The sequence below is a fragment of the Seriola aureovittata genome, chromosome 13 (assembly GCF_021018895.1).
Source record: "Seriola aureovittata isolate HTS-2021-v1 ecotype China chromosome 13, ASM2101889v1, whole genome shotgun sequence".
In the NCBI taxonomy this organism is placed as follows: Eukaryota; Metazoa; Chordata; class Actinopteri; order Carangiformes; family Carangidae; genus Seriola; species Seriola aureovittata.
The window spans coordinates 17,122,999-17,146,500 of record NC_079376.1 but is presented as its reverse complement, the minus strand read 5'-3'; the positions used below and the strand labels follow the sequence as shown (position 1 = coordinate 17,146,500).

The following is a 23,502-nucleotide window of genomic DNA, read 5'->3' as shown; positions in this document are numbered from 1 at the left end:
CAGTTGTAAAGAGTGGTTATGTTGGTTACCATAGCCTGTTCTCCTGTATAGTGAGTACTCAGACAGGAAGAAGTGAGGCACTATACAGTAGTTAGAGATTAAAAGTAGTTGAAAACAAAATGAATAAGTAGTTTTTCAACACTTACACATAAGCCTTATTCACCAGGTGCAAGTGTAGTGTTACTTCAGGTTCTCCTGTGATCTGTAGTAATTTTAAAAGTCTTAATCTCATGTGAATTTGCCAAGTGGGTTGTCTGTAAAATAAAAACATCATACAATATTTCACTTAACACAGGGGTCATCTGATGGGCTACTGTGAGTCTAGTGTGGGATGGTGTCTGTGTAATTTGGGCAGTTGCCTAATTACTTAACATATAGACTCATTTGCAAATGCACTACGTAAAACAAAGTGTGGATGTGATGATAAATTTCTAAATCACATGACATCTCCACACACTTGAAATCCGGTGCTAATTTAACATTACAGCATCGAGTCAAAATGAAGAACAAATTACTGTGCAGGAAGTCAGGACAGCTGCAGGAGGTCATCAGGTTTTTCTGATAATCTGCATTCTGAAGTCAATGGACAGATTCAGAGTCAGGCGTTAATTTCACACAGATCACAAGCAGATATCTCTCAGAATTCCACCAATCCACATTATTGATCAGCGGTGGGGGCTGATGGATTACCAAGGCAGACGCACTGACAGGCAGCACGTCCAATGGGGAAAGAGTTTTGCATCGCACCGACCAAACCAGGCTCCCCCCACTTGCCTCCCCTCCCTTCCCCTCTCCCTTCTTTTGATCAGAGTCATTTTGACAGTGATGCATAAGTCTGTGCAGCACGGGGCTGGCTGGCTGGCAGGAAATGCCAGAGATCCCCTGAGAGTAGAGGACTGAGGGATTAAACAGAGAAAGACACTCCCTTAAAAAAAGGAGTAAAAAGGAAATCAATGTTTCCTCCCTCTGCGGACAGAGAGAGCTGTTTAAGGATGCTGCCACTTTTGTGTTTTCTGTAGTCTTTTCTCTTCAAAAGAGGCTTTTGTGTTTGTGTTTAAACTCTGTTTTGTCTCAGGGTTAGTCTGGTCTGCCCCTCGTCTGCAGTCCTATGTGGATGTTAAATCGAAACAAATCATCACTATCATCCCCTGCGCTGTCCTTGCCCCCCCCTCCCACACCCCCTTCCCTTTCCAAGCTCTAACTTCCTTTCTCTATTTCTTGTATTTCTTCTATCAAGGAGAAGTGAATGGCACATGTTTCATCTCCCCAAAGCGACGGTGGGCCTGAAACACAACAGAGGCAGCCTTGGCTAACATTGAACTGGATTGGGTAGAGTAAATACAAAGGCAAGAGGGAAAAGAAAGCAGCTGGGGAAACACAAAAGGATGGAGCTGCAATGGGAACTAACCTTGCCTGGGTTTCTCTGATGTTCCTTTACACACATACACACTCACACACACACCTCCACCGCACCCATTACTGTCAACCTCTCTCTCTCTCTCTCTATCTCTCTCTCTCTCTCTCCCAAGCCATCCTTTTATTTTGTCATGTTCAGAGGACAGCACCAAAGCATCTGAGGAATGGGAGGTTACAGTGCATTAAAGGAAATGTTGTTTCACAAAAATGGTCATTCCCCTTTCAGCGGGAAATACAGAAGCTATCCAGCTACTGCACTTCAAAGCTGCCCAGAAAACTTCCCATGAAACGACTTTGATTGTCTGCATCTAAAGGGGACAAGCAGGGGATTTTCCCCCTGGTTGTCTAAGCACAGTCTCTCTCACGTTGCTCCTGACTGTTCTCAACATTGGGCTTTGTTGCTTGATAAAAGGAATAGAGCTGAAGTATGAATGAGTATAAATTTTGTAGCTCTCATGGAAGAATTACTGGTGGGCAAAAAACATGTTGCTCCACCATCATGCTTGCTGATTGGGAATTCACCATTTTGGAGGAAAATTGGAGCATTGCATTGCATGTGAAGAATTCATTCCTACATTTACCAAAACATCTGATAGCCGTGGCCAATCCACAGACAGGTTTGCTGGAATGAAAATAAAATTTGTTATTGACATTAGTGGTCTTGAACCCTTCAATCTCGCTTACAAAGCAGCGACACTGTAGAGTATGTCATTATTCATGTTTTTTAAATGGCGAGCAATTAACATTTGATAACATTTGAGAATGAATGGCATCCCAGAATGAAACCCGTCATTCATGTATCACTTTTTATGCTATTAAAAGTCCCTTACTGACCTATTTTGATGAAAGATATTACATTGAAATAATGTGTTGGAGGCGAAGCCGGTACTTGCAAATTAGTGAGGAGGGGTAGACAGAGAACATTAGAGGAAACCAGAGGGAAGTTAGACTGGTTGTTTGGACGTGTTAGTTTGAAGTGAAGAGGCTGCAGTTGAGTGGACTGTCTCCCTGACACACACAAACACACACACACACACACACACACACACACACACAAACATACATCCAACCCCACACACAACCTCTCCCCCCTCACTCCTCCAATGGCCCTGTCGGTGTGCCAGGGCGGGTGATTACCAACGCTCTCCCCCAATTATGGGCTGATTATTCCGCCGCGCTCTAATTGACTGGGGAGATATGCAAATGGCTGTCATTTGGGATGATAAAGGATGCGGGTTCTGGATGCCCCCTGCATTATTTAGCCTCGGCTGTACGCAGCGTGAAGGATGTGGCGTGCGCTTTAATTGCTGAGGAGAGAGAGGTTAAGCTGAACGAGCAGCTGAATTAGAAATGAGGAATTTGGGCCCTTTATTTATTTCTTTATTTTGCCTCTCTCCTTCCATCTCTCTCTCTCTCTCTCTCTCTGTCTTTCTCTCTCTCTCTCACACACACACACACATACACACTACATACACACTCTATGTCATGCAGCATTTTTTTAGTTCTCTCTTGGGTGAGTAGAGGGGTGAGGAGGGGGTGGGTGGATGGCAGGATGTCATGCTGGAATGCCATAAATAAAAACATTAGCGGAACCAATACGTGCAGAACAAATAGGGAGTGCGTGTGTGTGTGTGTGTGCGTGTGCGTGTGGGTGTGTGTGTGTGTGTGTGTGTGTGTGTGTGTGTGTGTGTTGGCGGAAGGGGAGGCGGTGAGTGGTCGGCTTGTGCATTAAAAACTAAAGTGTGAAGAACCTTTGTGGACTAATGAAAAAAAAAGTTTCAACAGCTCAGACAATAAGTGGGCTCGGCCTGTCTCCCCTGCCTCTGTAAAGCTGCCATTTTAAATGAAAGCAAATTTAAATTCACACTTCTAGGCAGAATACCAATGACCTCACTCGCCATGTGAAAGGTTGGACTCGTGGGCGGGTGGAGATGGAGTTTGTGGCATCTTTGACTTCAATACCTGGGCACACAAAGAGGCCCAATGTCCATGTTTATTAAACCACTAAAAGGACGGTGTTGGTTGTTTGAGACACTTCACTGTCATTGTTGTTGGTGCAGAAAACAGTGAGGGGGTGTTAAGTGAATAGGGTCTACTGGCTAAGTACTCCTAGCTGCCACAGCTTGGCATATTATCAGGGGGAATCGGAGTGAAACTTAACAGTAATCCCTCTGGTTTGGAGACAAGCAGCACCAGATTTGGGCGTCCGTAACAGCTTAGGGGTAATAGGGCCTCAAATGTCCCTTTCAAAGTGGCCCGCCCCATATCTCCACATTATGAGAGGCTTAAGAGCCAAGGCAGTTATCACTCAGTGAGCCCCCTATCTTACAACAAGCAATAATTGCTAATGTGGTGGAGTTACTGTTAGCATTATCACCAGATTTAGTGAATCTATTGGAATCCTGAGTCAGGTGTCCATACGACTGTTTGACCCTCCTGCCTGACTCCTGGACCAAGTTTTTTTGTGCTGGTGGTAAAAAAAAAAGCAGAGGGAGCTTTCTTTTCCTCTTATCCAGATGCCATGGTGTTATCAAGAGATTGTCTGGGCTTTGTGAACTGTGCAGAAGCAGAATTGAAAAGAAAAGCACAATTGCTTTTCAGTGCTGCTGAGATTTTACTCCGCACAACTTTGGAAAGCCCTGAACAGTTTGTTCTTAGGCTGCTTTTGTTCCAGATAACAAAAACAGAGAGAAAGAGCAAAAAGACTTGTCTTCAACACTGTAGCCTACCAAATATTACGTGTGTACGAGTGTTTTTTAAATCACAAAATAGTTCCTCTGTAATCATGAACTGCTGCTTGTTCAAACTAGCATATTGTTCACTAATGCAGTGTTGTTTCCTACAAACACTGTCTACGTGCAATGATATTTCTGGATGTATTATCTACAGTCACTGTTCATACTCAGTATTTTAAGGTTTGTAGAAGTAGAAACGAAGCTTAGGAGATGAACCATGAAAGTAGCGCTACCAGCAGTTGCGGTTTGATTACTGTAAAGGCCTCAGTATGCTTAATATAACTCCACAGATTGGCCAGGTGTGCAGAGATGTAAGAATAAGTCACAGGTTTGAACGTCTGTTTCAAACTCACACTTTTTCTTTTATTTTTTCTATCCTTCACACAACTACTTTTTGGTGCGTACAAATGCAGCGAGTGCAACACTATGCATGCCTTCAAGGAGAGACGGTTTATAAGTGTGCAGCATTATTGCTATTTGTATGACTCATTGTGTTGAGACCTCAAAGACAATCAAAAGACACAGAGTTCTTGGAGAGAGATAAAGGACTCATCACACTTGATATAGCCAGAAGGAGGCAAGTAGAAGTATAAACACTTTTGCCCTAAGATCTGCTCTGAGGACGTATTGTACAACTTTGTTCAGTTCAAGCATACTGAACCTGTGCTTTCAGTGCCCTCAAACCTGTAGTTATCTAATGTAACCTAATGTGCCGTAACACACTATAGCATCCCTTGTATTGTGTCGTGCTGTGTTACATGTACTGCAAGGTCACTATTAACATTTTTCCACCGCATGCTACCGACTCGACTCGACTCTACTCTACTCGCTTTTGGTACCAGGTACTGATGGTACCCCCTCAATGCAGCGTTGTTACCATAACGATGATGCACAAAGCTATCACAATGTCATCTTCAACACATCAAACAATTGGGGATATCAAACGGATACCAAACAGAGAAACGTCTGCACCTCCTCAATTGACCATGGCGTGGTTTTTTGGGTTGTCCTACTAAAAGTATAGTACAGTAACTAACAGCAATGTATCGGGCTACAGTGAGTGGAGAACAGTCGCCAGTAGTGACGATTTTCTCTTGTCTGCAGTGTTTTCATGTCACCTTTTAGTTCAGCTAACTTGGAACCTCAGTGGAGCTGATACAAAAAATAAAAAGTACCAGATACTATTCACAACTTTTGCCCAAGGGAAAACCAAAAAAGGCGAGTAGAGTGGAGTCAAGTTGAGACGGTACCATATAGTGGAAAAGGGCTATATGTTGCATCTGGGTTGTTGCTGTGACAACACGATAGTATGCCACCTGTGGCAGCCTTAGGCACAGTTAATGAGAGACAATTGGAAACTTTAGGCACTTGAGACGGAAACATCAAGCTTCCAAGCACATGGCACAACACAGAGGTCCATGGGTTGGCATGCTAACATATTTGAGTGCCTACTGGGTGCTAGCCTAAAGCCTGCATGGGTTCTGGCGAGCCTGAGGCATGCCAAACATCTCCCCTTGGTTTGCAAAGAGCGCTCCTGCCTGTATTTGGAGTCTCTCTGGCTTGTGCTTCCCCTCCTCACTGAAGATTTCACTCAGAGACCCTCAGGAGGTGGCAGAGACTCTTATCTCCACACGCATGCTCTCATACATACACATGTCCCAGTTTGCATGCAAACACACACGAGCAAAGACATACCCCATCAAGGCATGCTTGCACATTCCTACAGACAGCAAACAAAAGTATTAAAGCAGTTATGTGGAAGTACTATGGGTTAGCAAGCACATTTTGACCAGCATTTCATAGTGTAGTGCTCAAATTGTCATAATTTTTATCAATTCTCATCATCACCACCAATTATCATCATCATTCCAGCTTTAGTAGACATTTCAGCTGATTGACATCAAAGAAAGAAATGATGGTGTGGGTGTTGTGTTAAATCTCCCTCCACTAAGTCTCTCTCTTCTCTTCTTCTTTCTGTACTTAATAGCACTTAGCGAAGGGTATTACAGTTGGTGCTCTACATGGGGCATCACATTAAAACCCTCTTTCACACATACACACATACACGCAGTCAGCAGTCCATTTGGATTCATTTGCATGGCATTTCATTTGGATTTTGCCTCAATCGACGGTTTGGGGAGAGGATAAAAAAAAAAACATATTTGTCTAATAGCATTTCTGCTCGGTCTCTAGTGCACCATAAAGATAGAAAGCACAGCGGCCGGAGCCGATAAATGAGCGCAGTGCTGCCATGAGCCGACCTGTCCCTCAGGCCTCCAAACGATGGCTATTGGAGTTAATTACAGTTTGCATCATCATATTTACCCAGAGAAGAGAAACAGTGAATAAAACTGGCCTCTGAGCTCACTGAGGTGTTATTTCTATATATATACTGTACCACTGTGAGGTGGAGTACAATCGCCGCCATGTGAAACATTATAATGGATTTTACTCTTGACCCATGAAAACACAGATCCTGTGTGGATACAAACACACATCAGTAAAAACAACAGTACTGTACGGAAATATAAGTAGAAAAATAGTATTAAAGGACAGATTTCACATTTGTTCAAGTCTGTCCTAAAACAATACTGATCTGCCTCTACAGTATGTACATTAAAAGATCATTCCTCCTCTGCATACTGACCGTGAAGAGATATCTTCCTAATGCAATTCCAGTGTAAGAGATGAAGAACAAAATCCACAGTCCTCATTATGTCTGAATATGAATTCCAAAGTTCAGCCGGAGCTAAAATGAGGCTCCACCAGTCAGACTCAGTCACATCAAGAGGGTATCTTCAAGAGTTACAGGCTTTTTATTGCAAAATTACTTCTTTGTGTTTCCCCGGCAGTGTTTCCTGGCTGAGCTGCAGTGGACTGATAGTAACACAAAGAGGAAATTTTGTACTAAAAAATAACTTTTGAACTTTTGAAAATAACCAAATAACCACTTGATTTGACTAACACAGGCTCAGGGATTTTTTCATGGCCAGTATGGAGAGGAAAAACAATTACAGCAACCAGTAACTGTTTCAGTGCACATGTGGTTACGCTGGTATTGTTTTAAGACGGACTTGAAAAAATATGAACTTATCCTTAAATATACTGTAGACCATGTCCATATAAATGTATATATTCATGCTGCACATGCACTGTGTACATTTTGGTACTACAGGCCCACACTGCCCCCTCACCTTCCCTGAGAGGAGATCATGGGCTAGAGAAGAAACATCATGGTGATAGACAGTCAGGGTGTTCAAGTCAGGTAATTCCTTTTGGGTTACCTTCAAGTGGTGGAGAACATGCAGTGAGCAGGATGGAATCACCCGTCTCACATCTGTTTACTTTAAAGTGCTGTTTTTATTTTAATTCCCCTATATTATATATATTAACAAAACAGATTTCTGCTGCCCTCCCCAGGACAATGGAAGTGAGTAGTATTTCATCGTATTTCATCATGCTAGCAATAGGAACACCATTTTGAGAGATGTTGCTGTTGAATTTTTTAAATGTCATTTCAATGCTGTGAGAACCAGGAACTAACTCAATTTACCTCCACTGTTTGCAGGGGCAGCAGAAATCTCAGACATGGATATCTCATAACCTGGATAAAATAATACCCACACTATCTGAATGGCTAGACACCTGTAGAGTTATGCCGGAGAAAACATATACTTGCATGGCCATTGAACATTAGTGAATTTTTAGCTGAATTTATTTTTTTATATATTTAAAGAAAAAGACATTGTCTTACGATGAAGTACAAACCTTTCTTGAAAGTATGAACAGAGTAATGTCACTTATATGATAGATTTACCAATTCTATACTCAAATCAAATTTTTAGATGGATAATTGCTATCAAGTTATAATATTTGTATTGCAAAGTCCATGTTTTGGTTGTGTACGGTTTGAAGCCGTAAGGGAGGTTGTTTTTCAGTGTTACCGCTCACAGTGCTCAGTTGCTGTTTGAGTTTGTATTTCAGGCTCTAGTTAGCTGGCTAGCCATCTGGTGCAGAGCCTTCAGCCATACTATCCCTCTGACAGGGGCAGACAGAGAGAGAGAGACAGAAAAAATAGATACTCGATGTGAGACTGTGTGTGTTTGTGTTTGTGTGTGTGTATGTGTGAGAGACAGAGAGAGAGAGAGGAATAGTTCGTTTCTCTTGTCGCTCTCCTTTCCTGTAGTCCACAGGAAGCTGCAGCTATTGGCTCCTCCCTGTCTAGACAGAGAACTACTTTCGCACACACACACACAAACACATACTCACTCTCTCTCTCTCTCTCTCTCTCTCTCTCTCTCTCTCTCTCTCTCTCTCTCTCTCTCACGAACTCACACACACGCTTGGTGCCTTCTACCATAGCAACTTTGATTAATTCCCAGTGTGCGGTGAGAGGAGACAACATCAGCACCATGGTCAGGGGAAAAAGGCCCACAGTCTGCTGGATGTGACAGCTCCCTGCTTCACACTGATGCCTTATACCCTGCTGGTGTGTGTGTGTGTGTGTGTGTGTGTGTGTGTGTGTGTGTGTGTGTGTGTGTGTGTGTGTGTGTGTGTGTGTGTGTGTGTGTGAGTGTGTGAGTGTGTGAGTGTGAGTGATAGAGAGTGAGAGCAGGTCAGTAGTATGAGTGAGAGATGGGATGGGGAGTGTATGTGCAATGCATGTGTGTATGTGGCCTCATCTGTCCCCTCGGCCGCATCAGTGCTCAATCATGTCTCGCTGTGACAGTCCTGCAGCCTGTGTGCCTGTCACACACACACACACACACACACACACAAACAGAGGCACACTAAACGAGAGAGTGCAGGCAGGCGCCAACACCAGCGAGGTGAAGGGTCACGAGCGACTGCCTCTCCAATGTTGTGTGAAATGTGTAGATGGCAGTCTCGGCCCATTATGTGCGTACATGCGACTGTACGTGTGTGTGTCTTGAGGCAGACAGGGGGCATCTCAAAGTAACTGGTTATTATCACCTCAATATTTTTCTTATTATGACAATTACATGCTCCAGGAGCGAATTAAGCGATACAGGACGCCAAGCGGGAGTGGTTGACAGCTATTTGGAGACTCAATGCACAGAGCAATTTGCAGCCCCGAGCCAAACAAATTGGATTTGGGCCACTTTGGATTGGGGCCCCAGATTGTTGGGCGTTTGGTTCCCCCGACCGCATGCCTGCCTGGCTGGTTAGCTGGCTGGCTGGCTGGCTGGCTTCGATTCTTTACACATGACTATGTAGCACACAGTTAGCCAGGTAACAAAATGCTCCATGGCCCTTGACAAGGATTAAGTGTAGACATGGAGTTAGGGTGTATGTGTTGATAAATGCATTATATTGCAGGTGCATTGTGAAATGACTTTTTTATGGTAGCGTTTCTGCAACCATAAGTAATAACTGCGGGTTTATTGGGTATTTACAATTGACATTTTTATAGCCTACTGGTGTTAAGCTTTCCCACCTTTTCATGTTATATGCTGCTGCTACTTTTTTGGTCTTAGGCCACACAGCTGTGCTCAAGTGTGTGTATAATCCAAATGAGCCTAACTGCCTCTAAACGAATTACTGGTACGCATTTTCCCACCCCTAAACTGCCACTGGAAAAGCTGGCAACAGCACCCAATTAGGTGAAATGCAATTATTCCCATCCATTCACACAATTAGCCTGTGGGTTAACAACCTAGCGGTACATCCGGCTAGCTCTCTGTGTTTTGGAAAAGCCTTTGCCATGGTTACAGCGGCTCTCTTGGTAACCCCTCCATGTCAAATGGCATTCACCCGGGGCCGCCGGTCGGTTGAAAATATCATTCAGCCCTATTGGTGGAGGCAGGGCGTTACATCAGTCTGTTCAGAATACTGGGTGACTTGATTGGCTGAGACAGGGAGTGGTACCATGGGTGAGGGAGAGAGAGAGAGGAAAGCGAGTGCCCCATGTGCTCAGTCGTGCGAGGGTAGATAATGCCAGGTGACAGACTGGCAGGCTGGCAGAGCGGGTGGGCACTCACAGCGGCATGATGGAAAACAAAGGCTTTGTGTGTCAGCGCCGAGATCGCATTAACCAAAACAAGCAGCCATGGACAGACTGCCACACTGACTTGGTTGTCTGTTCCACAGGCTAAGGCATCCATGGATGGAAAGATGATGGGGGAGGCCTGTCTCACTTTTTATATGAAATAACATGGTGCTAGGATAATGAGTACAGTGTAATGTGTTTGCCTGCTGTTTACATAAAATTGACTATTTGACAGAGCTACATAAATCCAAAACAAATGGCTTTTTGACAGATATTTGTAACGCTGATTTTAGTATATAGTTTGAATCTTTTTGTCAACATTCAACATTTTAAATTAGACTATTTTTATATGATTCAGACTCTGTGTTTTTCAATCTACAGGCTACACTGGAGTCTGGAAAAATAAGATTTTTTCTCGTGATTTGGTGGCACCTTAACTTAGGGTGACACTGTTTTCACTGTAGCTGTTACAGTCTGACTCTTGTGCAGTTGTCCAGTAGCTTATTACCATATTACACTGACCTCCAGACTTCAGAAGAAAAGACTGATGTCACATACTTGTGATGAGTGCATTATTCTGTATTTGTTACTGGACCTTATTAAGGAGGTAAAATCACATAACAAAAACATTACAATAAGCATGCAAAAGGTGTTTTTTTGCAATATGTGACAGTATTCCCTTTATATTTGTGTAGGTGTTGCTGGGTTCATTTTGAGACATAAACATAAACTCTAAGTGACATATAGACACATTTCTGTCTGCGGTAACAGCAATGGTTGCACAGGGCTCAGGTGGGACAGGAGTGGAGGGTCAACAGGCCTGGTATAGCAGGTAGGATCAGCTGGCATACACCCGCAACTCTTCCCCTTCCTCCCCAAGCGGGCACCAGCCAGGAAACCGGGGGGGTCACTTACAGGTGACTTCCCCCATACTCAGCTACAGCTGGGGCACAGCCGCTTGTGTGTGTGTGTGTGTGTGTGTGTGTGTGTGTGTGTGTGTGTGTGTTGTGTGTGTGTGTGTGTGTGTGTGTCTCTGAATGTGTGTGATGTGTAGTTAAGGGGCAGCCATCACATTGGATTCTCCTTACTTCTACAACTGTCTCTCTTTCATCTCTCTTTCTCTTCTCACTCCCATTTTTGTGCAGTGAGAATTCTGTCAGCAGTATTGGTGGGGAATCCCTGGAATCAATTCAGGAGGGGGAGTACCTACTAAACACACTCTCTCTCTCACACACACACAAATACACAATCCTCTGCTCACCACCGGGAACGAAAACTGTAATATGAACTTACCCTTGGTCTGAATGAAAGCCCATTACAATTCATTTTTACCACTGCACCGCAGTGTACAGTGGTGGCTTCTTCTGTGGTTAATGTTTTTGCTCCCCTGCCATATTAACCGCTGTCACTACCTCAGCAGGTCACAGAAAAGGCAAACACTGCTCATGCACATGTAAACTTTTAACCTTTTAACCTGTAGTGCCTTATGAAAACAATGGAAATATGTTTGCGTTTTCCTTTTTTTCTTTTATAGATAATACAATCTGGTCTTTTAACCATATAATCATATTCAACCATGCTGAAATAGTTGCAATGGTACTATTTCATTATGACATAATAAGAAACTGGGGAAATTTTGTGCTTGCTTGAGTTTAAATTTGCCACCTGCTGCATGTCACCTCTCATAAAATGCTTGGGTGAGCTTTATAAATACTCACTGTAAGTCCTTTCTTCTGTTCCAGGATCTGTCCGGCTCGATTGATGACCTCCCCACAGGGACGGATGTTGGTCTGGGCTCAGCCGTCAGTGCCGGTGGCTCCTCCAGCAGCAGCAGTAGTAGCCAGGGGGAGCAGGGAGGCGCCAGTAACCAGGGACAGTCCCCCTTCTCCCCACACGCCTCCCCACATCTCCCCAGCCAGCGGAGCGGCCCCTCTCCCTCCCCTGTTGGCTCGCCTGCAGGCTCCACTCAGTCCCAGCAGTCCCGATCTGGCTCTGGACCCATCTCTCCTGCCAGCGGACCCTCTGCCAACACCGCCGTACCAGGTAGGATGGCCATTAGAGCCACTAAAAGTATGTGCACATGAATCTCGATAATCTCATTTTATCTTGATGAAAGGTGCAACTTGTAGCATAACTTTATTAGTTTAATCACCGCAAACAAACAAGACTATCACTGACAAGATTTGCTGCTGGAACCAGACACTGCACTGCATTTTACATCGTGTACCGCCAAGTTAGATTCCCTGGGAAATTTGCAAAATTGCTTTACAGCTTAAGGGGAAATTGCTTTGTGCCACCAAACAAGAGGCTGCTGTTTGAAACCAAATTAGAAAACAATCACAAAAATACCCCAGTCAGTGATGTCACACCAGGCGTATTGCCTTTGACAGTTGATGGAAAAATAGCTGCTGACATCACTGATTGGGGTGTGGCCATCGAGAGTTTCTCACCAGATGTTTTTCAGTGTTTATTTTCTGTTTGATAATAATAGTCCTTGGAGGATCTTTAAGGCATTGCCATTAGTAAACCTGTTGCAGCTGAAAGCATTTCACAGTTATCACACCTACATTTCTGTTTGACCTTTCCATTTATTTTGCTATTTAAAGACCGGAGCCTGATTTCATTTGTTTTTAAATATGTGCATTTAAAGAGGATTTTAAAAAGGTCATGTAGAAAACTGACCCTGGCGCAGAATTGGTATACATGTTTCCACAAATAACAGCATTCCAGTATTTAAATGTATTGTGTGTTTGCAGACTGAGAGTGTATTGCAAGGATAAAGCTTTCGCATTACACCTTTGTATGACCAAACAGGCAAATAAATCAGACAAGAAAAAACAGGGGTGAACTTGTTTTTTCTACATAATCAGTCTTAATTTAACATGGTTATCCATTATAATATTTTCCATGTAAACATATCCACTGAGGTTTTCCTTGAGTGTGAATTGAGCAGGGTTTGACCTCTTTTTAGAGCAGCCTGGATGACCCATAGCTGGTTGCAACCTCTTGGTCTAACAGCATCTGTTTTTTTTTCTCGTCTCCAACTCACTATATAATCCATCCAGATCAATTTTCATTCTGCCAGTTAGGACAGAGGATGAAGCCGAGTGTACGCCTCAGCAGAAGACCAAATAATATCAATCCAGCTTGTCTAGACTTTCATATCTCTGGTCCATTTGAAATCCTGATTCAGACGAATATTACAGCTTAGTGCAGAGCACTTCATGGAATGTGTCTCATTCATTTTCTTCACACGGTTTTTGTCTTTGCATTGTGGGGATTTGTTAAGTCTTTGATCACTGTGTTGTAGGAACATGTCCCTATATTGCAGTGGAATTTTAATAGAGTCCATCTCCCTGCTACCTGTGGATTGCACAAGTATTTCCAACATTTATGTCCAGACAATATTTCCTCTTCACTCTGAGTGTTAATGAATTGAGACTTGCTCTTGGTGGAGGACCTCCCATCTGATTTGTAGCCTTATCTAAAATATGGCAGGCCAAACAAGACACCAACAGGATTATCAGACAATGCAGGGTGTGCCTGTTTGTCTCCTGAGGCCACATAACCATTTAGATAAACACTTTATAAACAAGTGTGGATTTGATTTCCCTGTGACAGGCCGTGTGAATGAGTGTGTGTCTGCGTGGATGCCGTTCCCTCCTGGCCTCCCCGTCATCCCACCACCTCTCTGCCCAACTGAGTGACTGACCGGCGCATCAGCATATCTCAGACCTGTCAGTCACTCTGATGAGGCGGAGCAAAATGTCTTGAGTTGAGAACCTGACGCCAGCTCCTCCTCCCTTTCCTCTCCTCGCAGCCGCTTACCAGAGTGATTGACGCTAATGAAAAACTGGGACAGTGGGTTTCCAGGCGCTCGTGCCAAGAATCATGACAAGAATCCGGAATGAGGCGGCAAAGATGGGAAGCGAAACCGATCGCTGGGACATGATTAATAAGAAAATATTTTAAAATATTCCCCATGCCAAATAAATGGTGATAAAGCATGGAGCAGTGAGTAACATCTGGCATGTTTTAGCGGCTGTACTACAATCAGTTTGAATTAGATCAAGGAGCAGCCAGCCTATGAGAGACACAGGAGAACTAATGTGGTTAGCACACATCTGATTACTAATGCTCTGCTTTCTAACGCTTCATCACAAGTTAGGACACTTTGGTTAATGTTGTCGTCATAGTTCAGAACAAGTCAGTGAGGACAGGAGGGAGCAAGGGACTTAACAAGCAACACAGTGTATGTGTAATGTGTGTGTGTGTGTGTGTGTGTTGTTTTCTGAGATTTGTATCTTCAGTAGTCTCAGTCTGTAGCCATAAAAAAAAAAACACATTCCTCATTATTTAAAGCAGTTTTGTGAACAACAGTGTCATCAAAATAAACAAAATAAGACAAACATTAATAAGCTAATTAATTAGTGTGGAAAAACTAAAACTGTTTTTATCTGCGGTAGTTTGAGCTCCAGTCAAGTAAAAGTCAAAACACACCATATCTTGCGGCTGCATTGCATTCTGCTCCATTAAGACTCCTGTCAGTGGAGAAATTTGAATTAGCAGTCTCTTCTATAATGGATTCTGCCCCATGACCAACATCAAAATCAGCTGTTTGCATTAATGATTTAGGTAGTTTTTTTTTCTCTGTAAACTCCATTGTAGCTGTGCTGTAAATGTGATGTCATATTGTCAGTTTGGGCAAGTATCCACATACGGGAAAATACAAAGAAAAACTGTAGCTGCATGAGTCTTAAAGGGAACCTGTTATGCTCATTTCTTGCTCTGTATTTTTATTCTGGGACTCCACTAGAGTAGCTTTGCATGATTCACAGTTGAAAAAAAAAAACCTAATTTATTTCATACTGCTTGTTATGCAACCCCTCAGTTGAGCCGCTGAATGAAACAGGCAATATTAGCTCAGACCTCCTTAAGAGACCTGCTTAAAAGCCAACTTTCTTCTGATTGGCCAACGTCCAGAAGCACCAAGTGCTTGTCCTCTTACCTTCTGAAAGCAACTGTAAAAAAAAAAAAAAATTAGTAACTAAAGTAACTAAATCAATTGGAAATGGCAACTTTTCAAACCCATCTGTAAGATGAGAGTGAGCATTTGCAGCAACCAACAAAGATTAGAGCAGGACGTCTCTGTTCAGTAAATATTAGGCCCATTACCTGCTTGTTGTGTGACATAACAGTGGATTTAGTCTTTCAATCACAATCCGTATAGAACATTTTTTCTATATGTTCCCCTTTTAATAGTTTTATGTGTGGGATGTGCTATAATGCAGACTGAAGTAAAAGGTAAATGGACTTATATAGTGCTTTTTCTAGTCTTACTGACCACTCAAAGCGCTTTACAATACTTGCCCACATCCAACAATTCACTAACACGTCCACCGATGGAACAGCCATCAGGGGCAATGTGGGGTTCAGTATCTTGCCCAAGGGCACTTCTACACGCGGCCTGGAGGAGCCGGGGAGCTGACATCAGCACCTTGCAAAAGAAGAGCTGAAGAGATGTTGCAAACCGTTGCAAAGTGTTCAGAGTAGCCTGTTAAACTTTGGCCATTTTTAATATGGACATCCCACATTATGTATATGACAGAAAATAGAGAAAAGCGCAATAGATCCTCTTTAAAGTATTCTAGTGCGGATCTTTCGTTTAAATACAAACAAAACTGTGTGTGCTTATGTGTTATTCTGTCACTGGTCAGCCTCCCTCTGTGGAGTGATGCGACATGTCACACGGCTGAGCACTCACGGCATACACGTTACCCTTGACAGCGGTCAGAGGAGAGCAATTTCATCATGTCATCCTTTCACCTGGCTGTCAAACACACACGCACACACACACATAGAAAAATGACACAGAAGGCAGGTAAAGCACACATAACAGCACTTCAGCACACATACCTATAAACAGTTTATTTCACACTACACATACATGGTCACACATATAAATCACCTATACATGCTCGCATGGATGAGCAACAGTGTTGTTTGTGTGTGTGTGTGTGTGTGTGTGTGTGTGTGTATGTATGTATATGTGTGTGTTTGTGTTTTTATGTGTGTGTGTGTGTGTGTGTGTGTGTGTGTGTGTGTGTGTGTGTGTGTGTGTGTGTGAGTGAGTGAAAAAAAATCAGACGGGGGGAGACTGACAGATTGCCAGCCTATCATACACCCATACACTTGCACAAATCTATCTTGTCGGAGCTCCACAGCATGCCTGTGATTCTCTTGTCTCCTCTTCTTTCTCCCCCCTCTCTCTCTCTCTCTCTCTCTCTCTCTTGCTCTCGCTCTCGCTCACTCTGTCCCTGTCTCTCCATGAAGCAAATCCAATACACTGTAACATTATCCGGGCCTCGCCTTGCTATTTGGATTCTCTCCCGGAGCCAAAAAGGCACACACAGGGCCAAATTGATTTTCCTGTTGCGCTAGATTTGTGACAGTCGAGCAGAAATCACATTGCTCAACCGCCAACCTCCCCCTCCTCTTCCTCCACCTCGTATGCACACGCACATACACAAAAACGGCCTCTCATACGCACACACATACACACACCCCTCCTTCCTCCCAGTGTCTCTGAAGCAATTCAGAGCGTCCTCAGAATATTTTTCTCCTTCCATGAGACATCAGGGACGAGGCAAGCAGACATTCGTCTCATCTGAATGGATGTGGGGCAGAATGGGAGGTGCCGGCTTTCGAGCTTCCATCGCTGACTGTGAGCTGTGGGAGCAAGAGGCAAAGTCATCCAGTCAAAGTTCAGAGCACAATGTCCTGAAATAGTTGAGCCAGTTAGTGTCGTCCCAACTGCAGCAGCCACAAAATCCATCAGATGGGCTGATTTGCATGTGTTTGTTTGACTTTCCAAAACCCTGCATTTCCCGGATATTTCTAGATGTAGATAACATAGTGTTTGCTGTGCGCGTTTCGAGTGTGTACATGGGCTGGTTTGACAAGTTGTCTCCGGGTTGACAACCTGTCAGTATGGCGTCACTTCCTGTCAGCCTTAGTATGGCTATCACTTCTTCCCAAAAATGCGTCAAAGGCATATCCATTACCAGGCTGCACCTGATACATACTAAATCAAACTTCACACAAACAGAAACTCAGTTGTCATCAGCTCGGATCACTGTTGCTGATGGGATGGAGCTGATAAGGTGCAGAGATGCCTGCTGCTATGTGAGGGAAAATCCCACAACAGATTTCAGTGTCAACAAAATATATTGCAAGAAAATATTCTGCTCTTCTGACGCTTTTCAGATCTAAAAGTAGTGGAAGTTCTCTGGGAAGCAGGCTGTTGCTCCACAATCACCTACAGATGTTCACTGGGTTGAGATCTTGTAACTATGGAGGCCTTAGCCATTCAGTGCCCTGTATAGAATCATTTGCATTTGTTTCTCTATTCATTTATTCAGGTTTTTCTTTTCATTAGTCACCCGCCTGTACACATACTGCAGTATATACTGGGTTATTGTACAGAGAAACTGGGGTTGAATGTTTTCCCATTCGTAGCTAGTTGCAATGCTGATATCACTAAGGGGATAGCACAGCATGTTTCTCAAAACAGATTTTTCCCAATCAAGCTTTGCTTTGTTTGAAAGAAAAAGTGACCATTTTAACTACTTAGAAAATACGTCACCATGGTGATCTTTGTTTAGACTGAAAGCCCTAACACATAGTAAAGAAACTAGATTGGAACTGTCTGTATTTATGCCCTTCTTCAGGTCTGGTCCGTGTTTGGGTATTTTTATCTCTCTGTGTGCGCCTGTGTTTACACATTTATGTCTGCATGCCTGCCAGCCTTTGAAGGCCAAACTGCAATACTTTTCCACATTGTGCAGCTACTAATTGACACAGAGCACATCCACACTCCTCCATGGCCCAGCTTGCTCTGTCTGCTGTGCAAAATCACAAATACTCATCTCTCCCTCTTCTATTTTTCTCTCTCTTGTTCTTCTCTCTCCACCAAGGTCCTCCGAGGTCCAGTTAACAGTGCCTGCCTGCCCTCCCTCCTTCCTCCCCCTCCCCCTGTTCCGCGTCCTCTCACCTCTTTCTTCCATCTCTCCTCACCCCTCCAAGTTTTTATTTTCTTCTAAAGAGGTGATTGGAGCTCGCGGGCGAGCGCTCGGGAGAGTTTAAGCTGTTTATCTGCGCTTCGCTTCAAGTGCTTCCAGGGCCTAGAAAAGGACAGAGAGGTCAGGGCGAGTGGAGGAGGGAGAGGGGAAGGAAGAATAGATGGAGGGTTTGAGACAGAGAGGGAGAGAAAGCCAGGCCTGTCCAGTTTGTTAGCTCAAGGATCCTTCCCCATGAATCTCCTCCAACCCGCTTTATATCCACTCTTGTCCTTTACATTGTCCCCCAGACTTGCCTGTGGTTTGCACTCAGTTTTTCATTAAAAAATACATATATTTCTGTCTCTAATTATGGTAATTAGAACCACAGAAAAAAAACTTGTGCTCTTTTTCCACACTGAGGTCAAAGGTCAAGCATAGACGCCTGGAAGGAACAGGAGTGATGACCTCAGATCAGGCTTATATGCAAAAAGGTGGCAATTTTTTTTTAAACAATGCCATTAAACGATTTCCCCAACGAGAGAGAAAAACAAATTTACAAGCTTCAAAATATCAGACCAGAATAGACGCTGCAGGGTTGCTCGTCCAAAACTTATATTTTTCCTCTGTTAGTGGTGAAAGTTATTACAAGAAAGCAGCGGAAGAGGGTGGGGGAGTTGAGTTTTTATGCGAGTGTGTTTTGCAGTGTAGAGTGTGAGGAGCCGGGCAAGTTTTCTAGTCGCACCACTCCCTAAGAGGCTGTGTGGTGGGAACACTGCCTCTGGCTGTCCCTGTCCCTCTCTCTTTCTCTCATTATTTTTTATCGTGCTCGCTTTCTCTTATGTTCCCTCTCGTGTCTCACGTTCCCTCGTCCCCACCCTTTCCTCCCCATCTCTGTTTGTCTCTGCTGCTTTCTTCGCTCAGAGCGTCGCTGTGGTACAGGCCTCCCACCGAGGAACAAGGCTGAATTTTCCATCCACATTTCTTCCTCTGTTCCTCCCTCTTATTTCTCCACATCTTTCCCCCAGCTCTCTTTCTCCACTTTTGTCCTTTTTTTTTTTTCCGTCTTCATCCCCATCCACACATCAACCCCACCACCACCACAACTCTTTCCCCACCTCCCACATGCCTCTGTCTCTTCTCCTCCTGATGGCTGCTCGTGTTCGAAGTGAAACAGCAAAATGCCCTCCCCACAGGCATTATATTCACAAAGCACACCGTCGGCCAAAACAGGGGGAAAAAAAAGAAAAAGAAAAAGACGGCGCCCGCTTGCTGTGTTAGCCGTTTAGAGAAATCCCATTCTAACTCCGTCCGAATGGAAAGCCCTAACTGGAGCACAGTGCGCAATTATTTTCTCTCCCCAACACCTATTTTCTTGCTTTCTCTCACTCCATCGCTCTCTCTCCCCCGCATCCTGCTCGCTGTTTTTTTAGCTTAAGCTGCAGTTTTGCTTTACTTACAGTTGCTACTCAGCGTTGGAAGTAATGAGGATCTTGGGAGAGCGCTTGTTTTGCGAGCCACTGCAGGCCTGCGCTCGTCCCCTATAGGGAGAGTTAACTGGCATTAGCCCCCGGCTTGGAGAGGCATTGACTCGCACCCATAGAGATCTAAACCACCATTATTGGAGCCTGCTGTTTATCTGCCTCTTTCCCCTAAAGACGCGGCAAGTAGGGGATATTACCTTGGTGTGTGTGAGTGTGTGTCTGTGTGTGTGTGTGTGTGTGTGTGTCTGTGTGTGTGTGTATTTGTTGGGTGGTGCAGGTGTGTGTGTGCATTTACAGCCTAAGGGTTGTATTAAGAGATGGTGCTGAAGCAGCCCTTTCTCTCTATTCTACACCAGTCTATTAGTGCTCACCGCTGTTACCTCACTTTAGCAAAAAATGGCCCCCGCTGCTCCAGGGGGTCTGTGTTTGTGAGAAACAGTGAGGGAGTGTGAATGTGTGTGTGCAGTGGAGCTAAGCAGAGGCATCACTCCATCTTTGTGTATACCGACAGTAAATCTGCACAAACTTGCAAGCAAGTGCGCACGTCTGCTAATGCACACCCACACCTTCCTTTCATCAGCAATTAATAAAAGTCTTTTCACTGACTGTCTGGTTGACTTTTCTTCACTGACATTACACACACACACACACACACACAGTAGCTTCTAAGCTTAATATTACCAGGGCCCTGAAACAAAACAGAAATATGGCCACAAGTACTCTCCCTCGGCTTTGAACTTCCCCGGCATTTGCGTTTGAAACCCTGATGAAAAAAAGCTTCAAAGACCACACTCCCTCTCTTCAAAGGAGACTCAGGGTTGTCTCAACAGTCCTTGTGGAAGAGAAATTTAAAATGTGTATTGGGTTTTTAGCAAGGAGCATTATCTCCAAAAAAGCAATGAACTGCCATTACTTTTGGCCCTTGCTGCCTTGTATCATGAGGAGAGAGTAGAAAATGGATGTGCTCACTAAGTGCCTTTTTATAAAGAGGAAATTACAGTTATTTGACTCCTCAGCAACATTCCAAAGAGCATCCTCGTTCTAGATACCTCCCTGTTTGTTCTTCATGACTTCATGCAGCATGTCTCGTCCTTCTAAAACCCTGTCCGCATGATCAAAACATCAGATCTGTTGCTCTTTAAAGCCTAATGCTCTTTGATAGATCACTGTTCAGGACAAACATTTGTACAGGTGCGCTCATATCTCTCTGATGAATGAATTGTAATTGAAACCCAAAAATCACCAAATTATTTGAATACAGAAACAAAAATCACCAAATTATTTCAAAATAAAAGTACTTTGCCTCTCAGATGCTCTGAAACTATTTTGGATGTGAGTAACAGCTTCTTTTTTTTTTTTTTTTTTGCAATGATTTTCATTAGTTTGTATTTGTGTATGTTTATATGTGTGTGTTCAGCTGGGCTCTCGTGGAGGTGTAAATTGCAGACAGTGGATAAAGATTGCCACATGTGCTAATTGTGCTGTAGAACACCTATGGGAACACTAGCATTACAACGACCAAGCACATACTCGTGAAAACATACATAGTTAAAATTTAAAAGCATCATTACTGTCAAAAAGATACAAGCATGATCACAGTCATCTCATCATCATCATTTAAACAAAGCCCATGTTACACTACAAAAAAACGCACATGTACTGCAAAAATACACACACATGTACACAAAAAGTTACATATCCTCCAAAGTTACTGCCAGACAATCTTGGACACAAGACACACCAGTAAAAGGAAGATGGCCTGGTTGGTGAAGGCATTTCCATACTATTTATTTGTTTTACATTTTCATTTGTAGCTAGCTTTTTTTTCCGTGGACAGGCAAAGATATACAGTCAGCTCCTGCTGACATTTAGGTCTCTCCCCTCTCTCTCTATCTCTCTCTCTCTCTCTCTCAGCAGCATGCGGGGAAGAGCTGCACGTCAAAGATTCAGCGTATGAATTATTAATGGTACGGATTAAACGTGCCAGGACTCACTGTGGAGCCTGTTTGTTTTATTTTGACGTAATTATTTAATGGTACCTTGTTAAAAATGATAGTGAGGAGAAGTGAGGAAAGGAAAAAATAGGAGAGGAGAGGAGAGGAAAGGAAAGGAGAATAGAAGAGAAAGCAAGGGAGGAAGGACAGAGGAGAGGTGAGAAGAGGCTTTGTTTGGAAAAGTAATTGGTTGTGAAATAATTACGATGTGCTCCAAGCTTGACTCATTCATGGGGGGGCGAGGCCTTGTCAACTCTACTACTTCTTCTCTCTCATCTGTTTTTCAATTCTTTCACAACAAGGTTCTCAGTTTCTTGTTTTTCTTTCTTTTCCCTCTTTGTCTTTGTTTTCTCTCTGTCTCTTTCTCTCTCTCCACACACACAAACACACATATACACACACTCATATGTCTTTGCATTAAGCTCATCTCTGGTGACAATTTACATGGCTATGTGGAAAGAGTAGTGGAGCATGGAGGGCACAGTTCCCTATTTATACCTTCATAGTGACACACGCACACACACACACACACACACACACACACACACACACAAACACAAACACACACACACACATACAGTACAAGCTGCTGTCACCACCACTCTGCCATCCAAACAAACACAGTCTGACAGCATAGCTGGTGCCTGGCATGCATCCTTGCACACACACATACACAAACACACACACACACACACAAAGACTAGCCTTTACTGTAGGGTTGGCTTTCATAGTTTAAGGGTTCAGTAAACTCCTGCTAGCACGCTTCATCCCCACTACCCATCCACCCATCTAAAACCGCGCAGCAGCTAAATCTGTCCCTGCAGCAACAAGTGGCCATGACCCTCTCCGAGACGCTTTAGGCTTCTCCTGTCACACTTACACACTACTTACTCTTACACACATACTACACAAACATCACAATGTAGTGTTAATATACACACTTTAGCAGAAACAAGCACATTCATGAGAGTGTACATCATCAGGGGCAGCATTTTCCTACATACGACTGCACACAAACGTACATACACACTTACCAGTGGTGGAAAGTGGCTCAAATACTGTATTTCAGCATAAGTTTGTGGAACTTATATTTAACAGTAGTATTACTGTTTTATGCAACTTTTTCCTCCACCATGTTTATTGGACATCCATAGTAACTAGTTATTTAGTTACTTATTCAGATAAAAATTAAATTAAAGTCCCAACACAACGTACGAAAATTTAAAATTTCCTCTCCTCAAGCTGGTATGTTAAAGGGCTTATGATAATAAGCCAGTTACATAATGTATATCATAATAACCGTTCTGGAATGGGCACACTGTCCTGCTAGCAATTGTGTATTTTTACTTAAGAAAAATTTTTAAATGAGGACTTGAAATTGGATATTTTTTCATTGTGGTATTGCTACTTTTACTTAAGTAAAGTCGTACGTCTTCCATTACTGGTACATACACACGTAGAAATACGTCGCCAGGATTTCTGTGTGTTATCTCAGAGTTGCTTCAACGTTCATAAACTGACGTTTCCCCTTCCCTCCCGCCACATGGTGATGGACTAACTAATCGAATATTCTCTCTTTGAAGCAATGCTGCTGGATCTATTCATGTGTGAGGCAGGGGGTCTGTGTGTATGTGTGTGTGTGTCTGTGTGTTTGTGTGTATGTGAATATTTGAGCACATATCCTATGTGCCTTTGTGGTATTACGTGTGTTTCCTTGTGTGCTTGAGTGTGTTTATTTACACTTGTTTGTGCAATTACTTTTACGCCTGTGTGTGTGTGTGTGTGTGTGTGTGTGTGTGTGTGTGT

General features: G+C 43.4%; 1 protein-coding gene across 1 annotated transcript in view; it reads left to right on the top strand.

Annotated features, from left to right (window-relative positions):
• The window catches only part of LOC130179805 (AT-rich interactive domain-containing protein 1B-like), a 174,365-nt gene that overhangs the window by 104,540 nt on the left and 46,323 nt on the right, over window positions 1–23,502 (top strand). Inside the window, exon 5 of the mRNA XM_056392867.1 lies at window positions 11,904–12,204. Coding sequence (XP_056248842.1) covers window positions 11,904–12,204 — 301 coding nt within the window. The remainder of the gene's footprint in view (window positions 1–11,903; window positions 12,205–23,502) is intronic.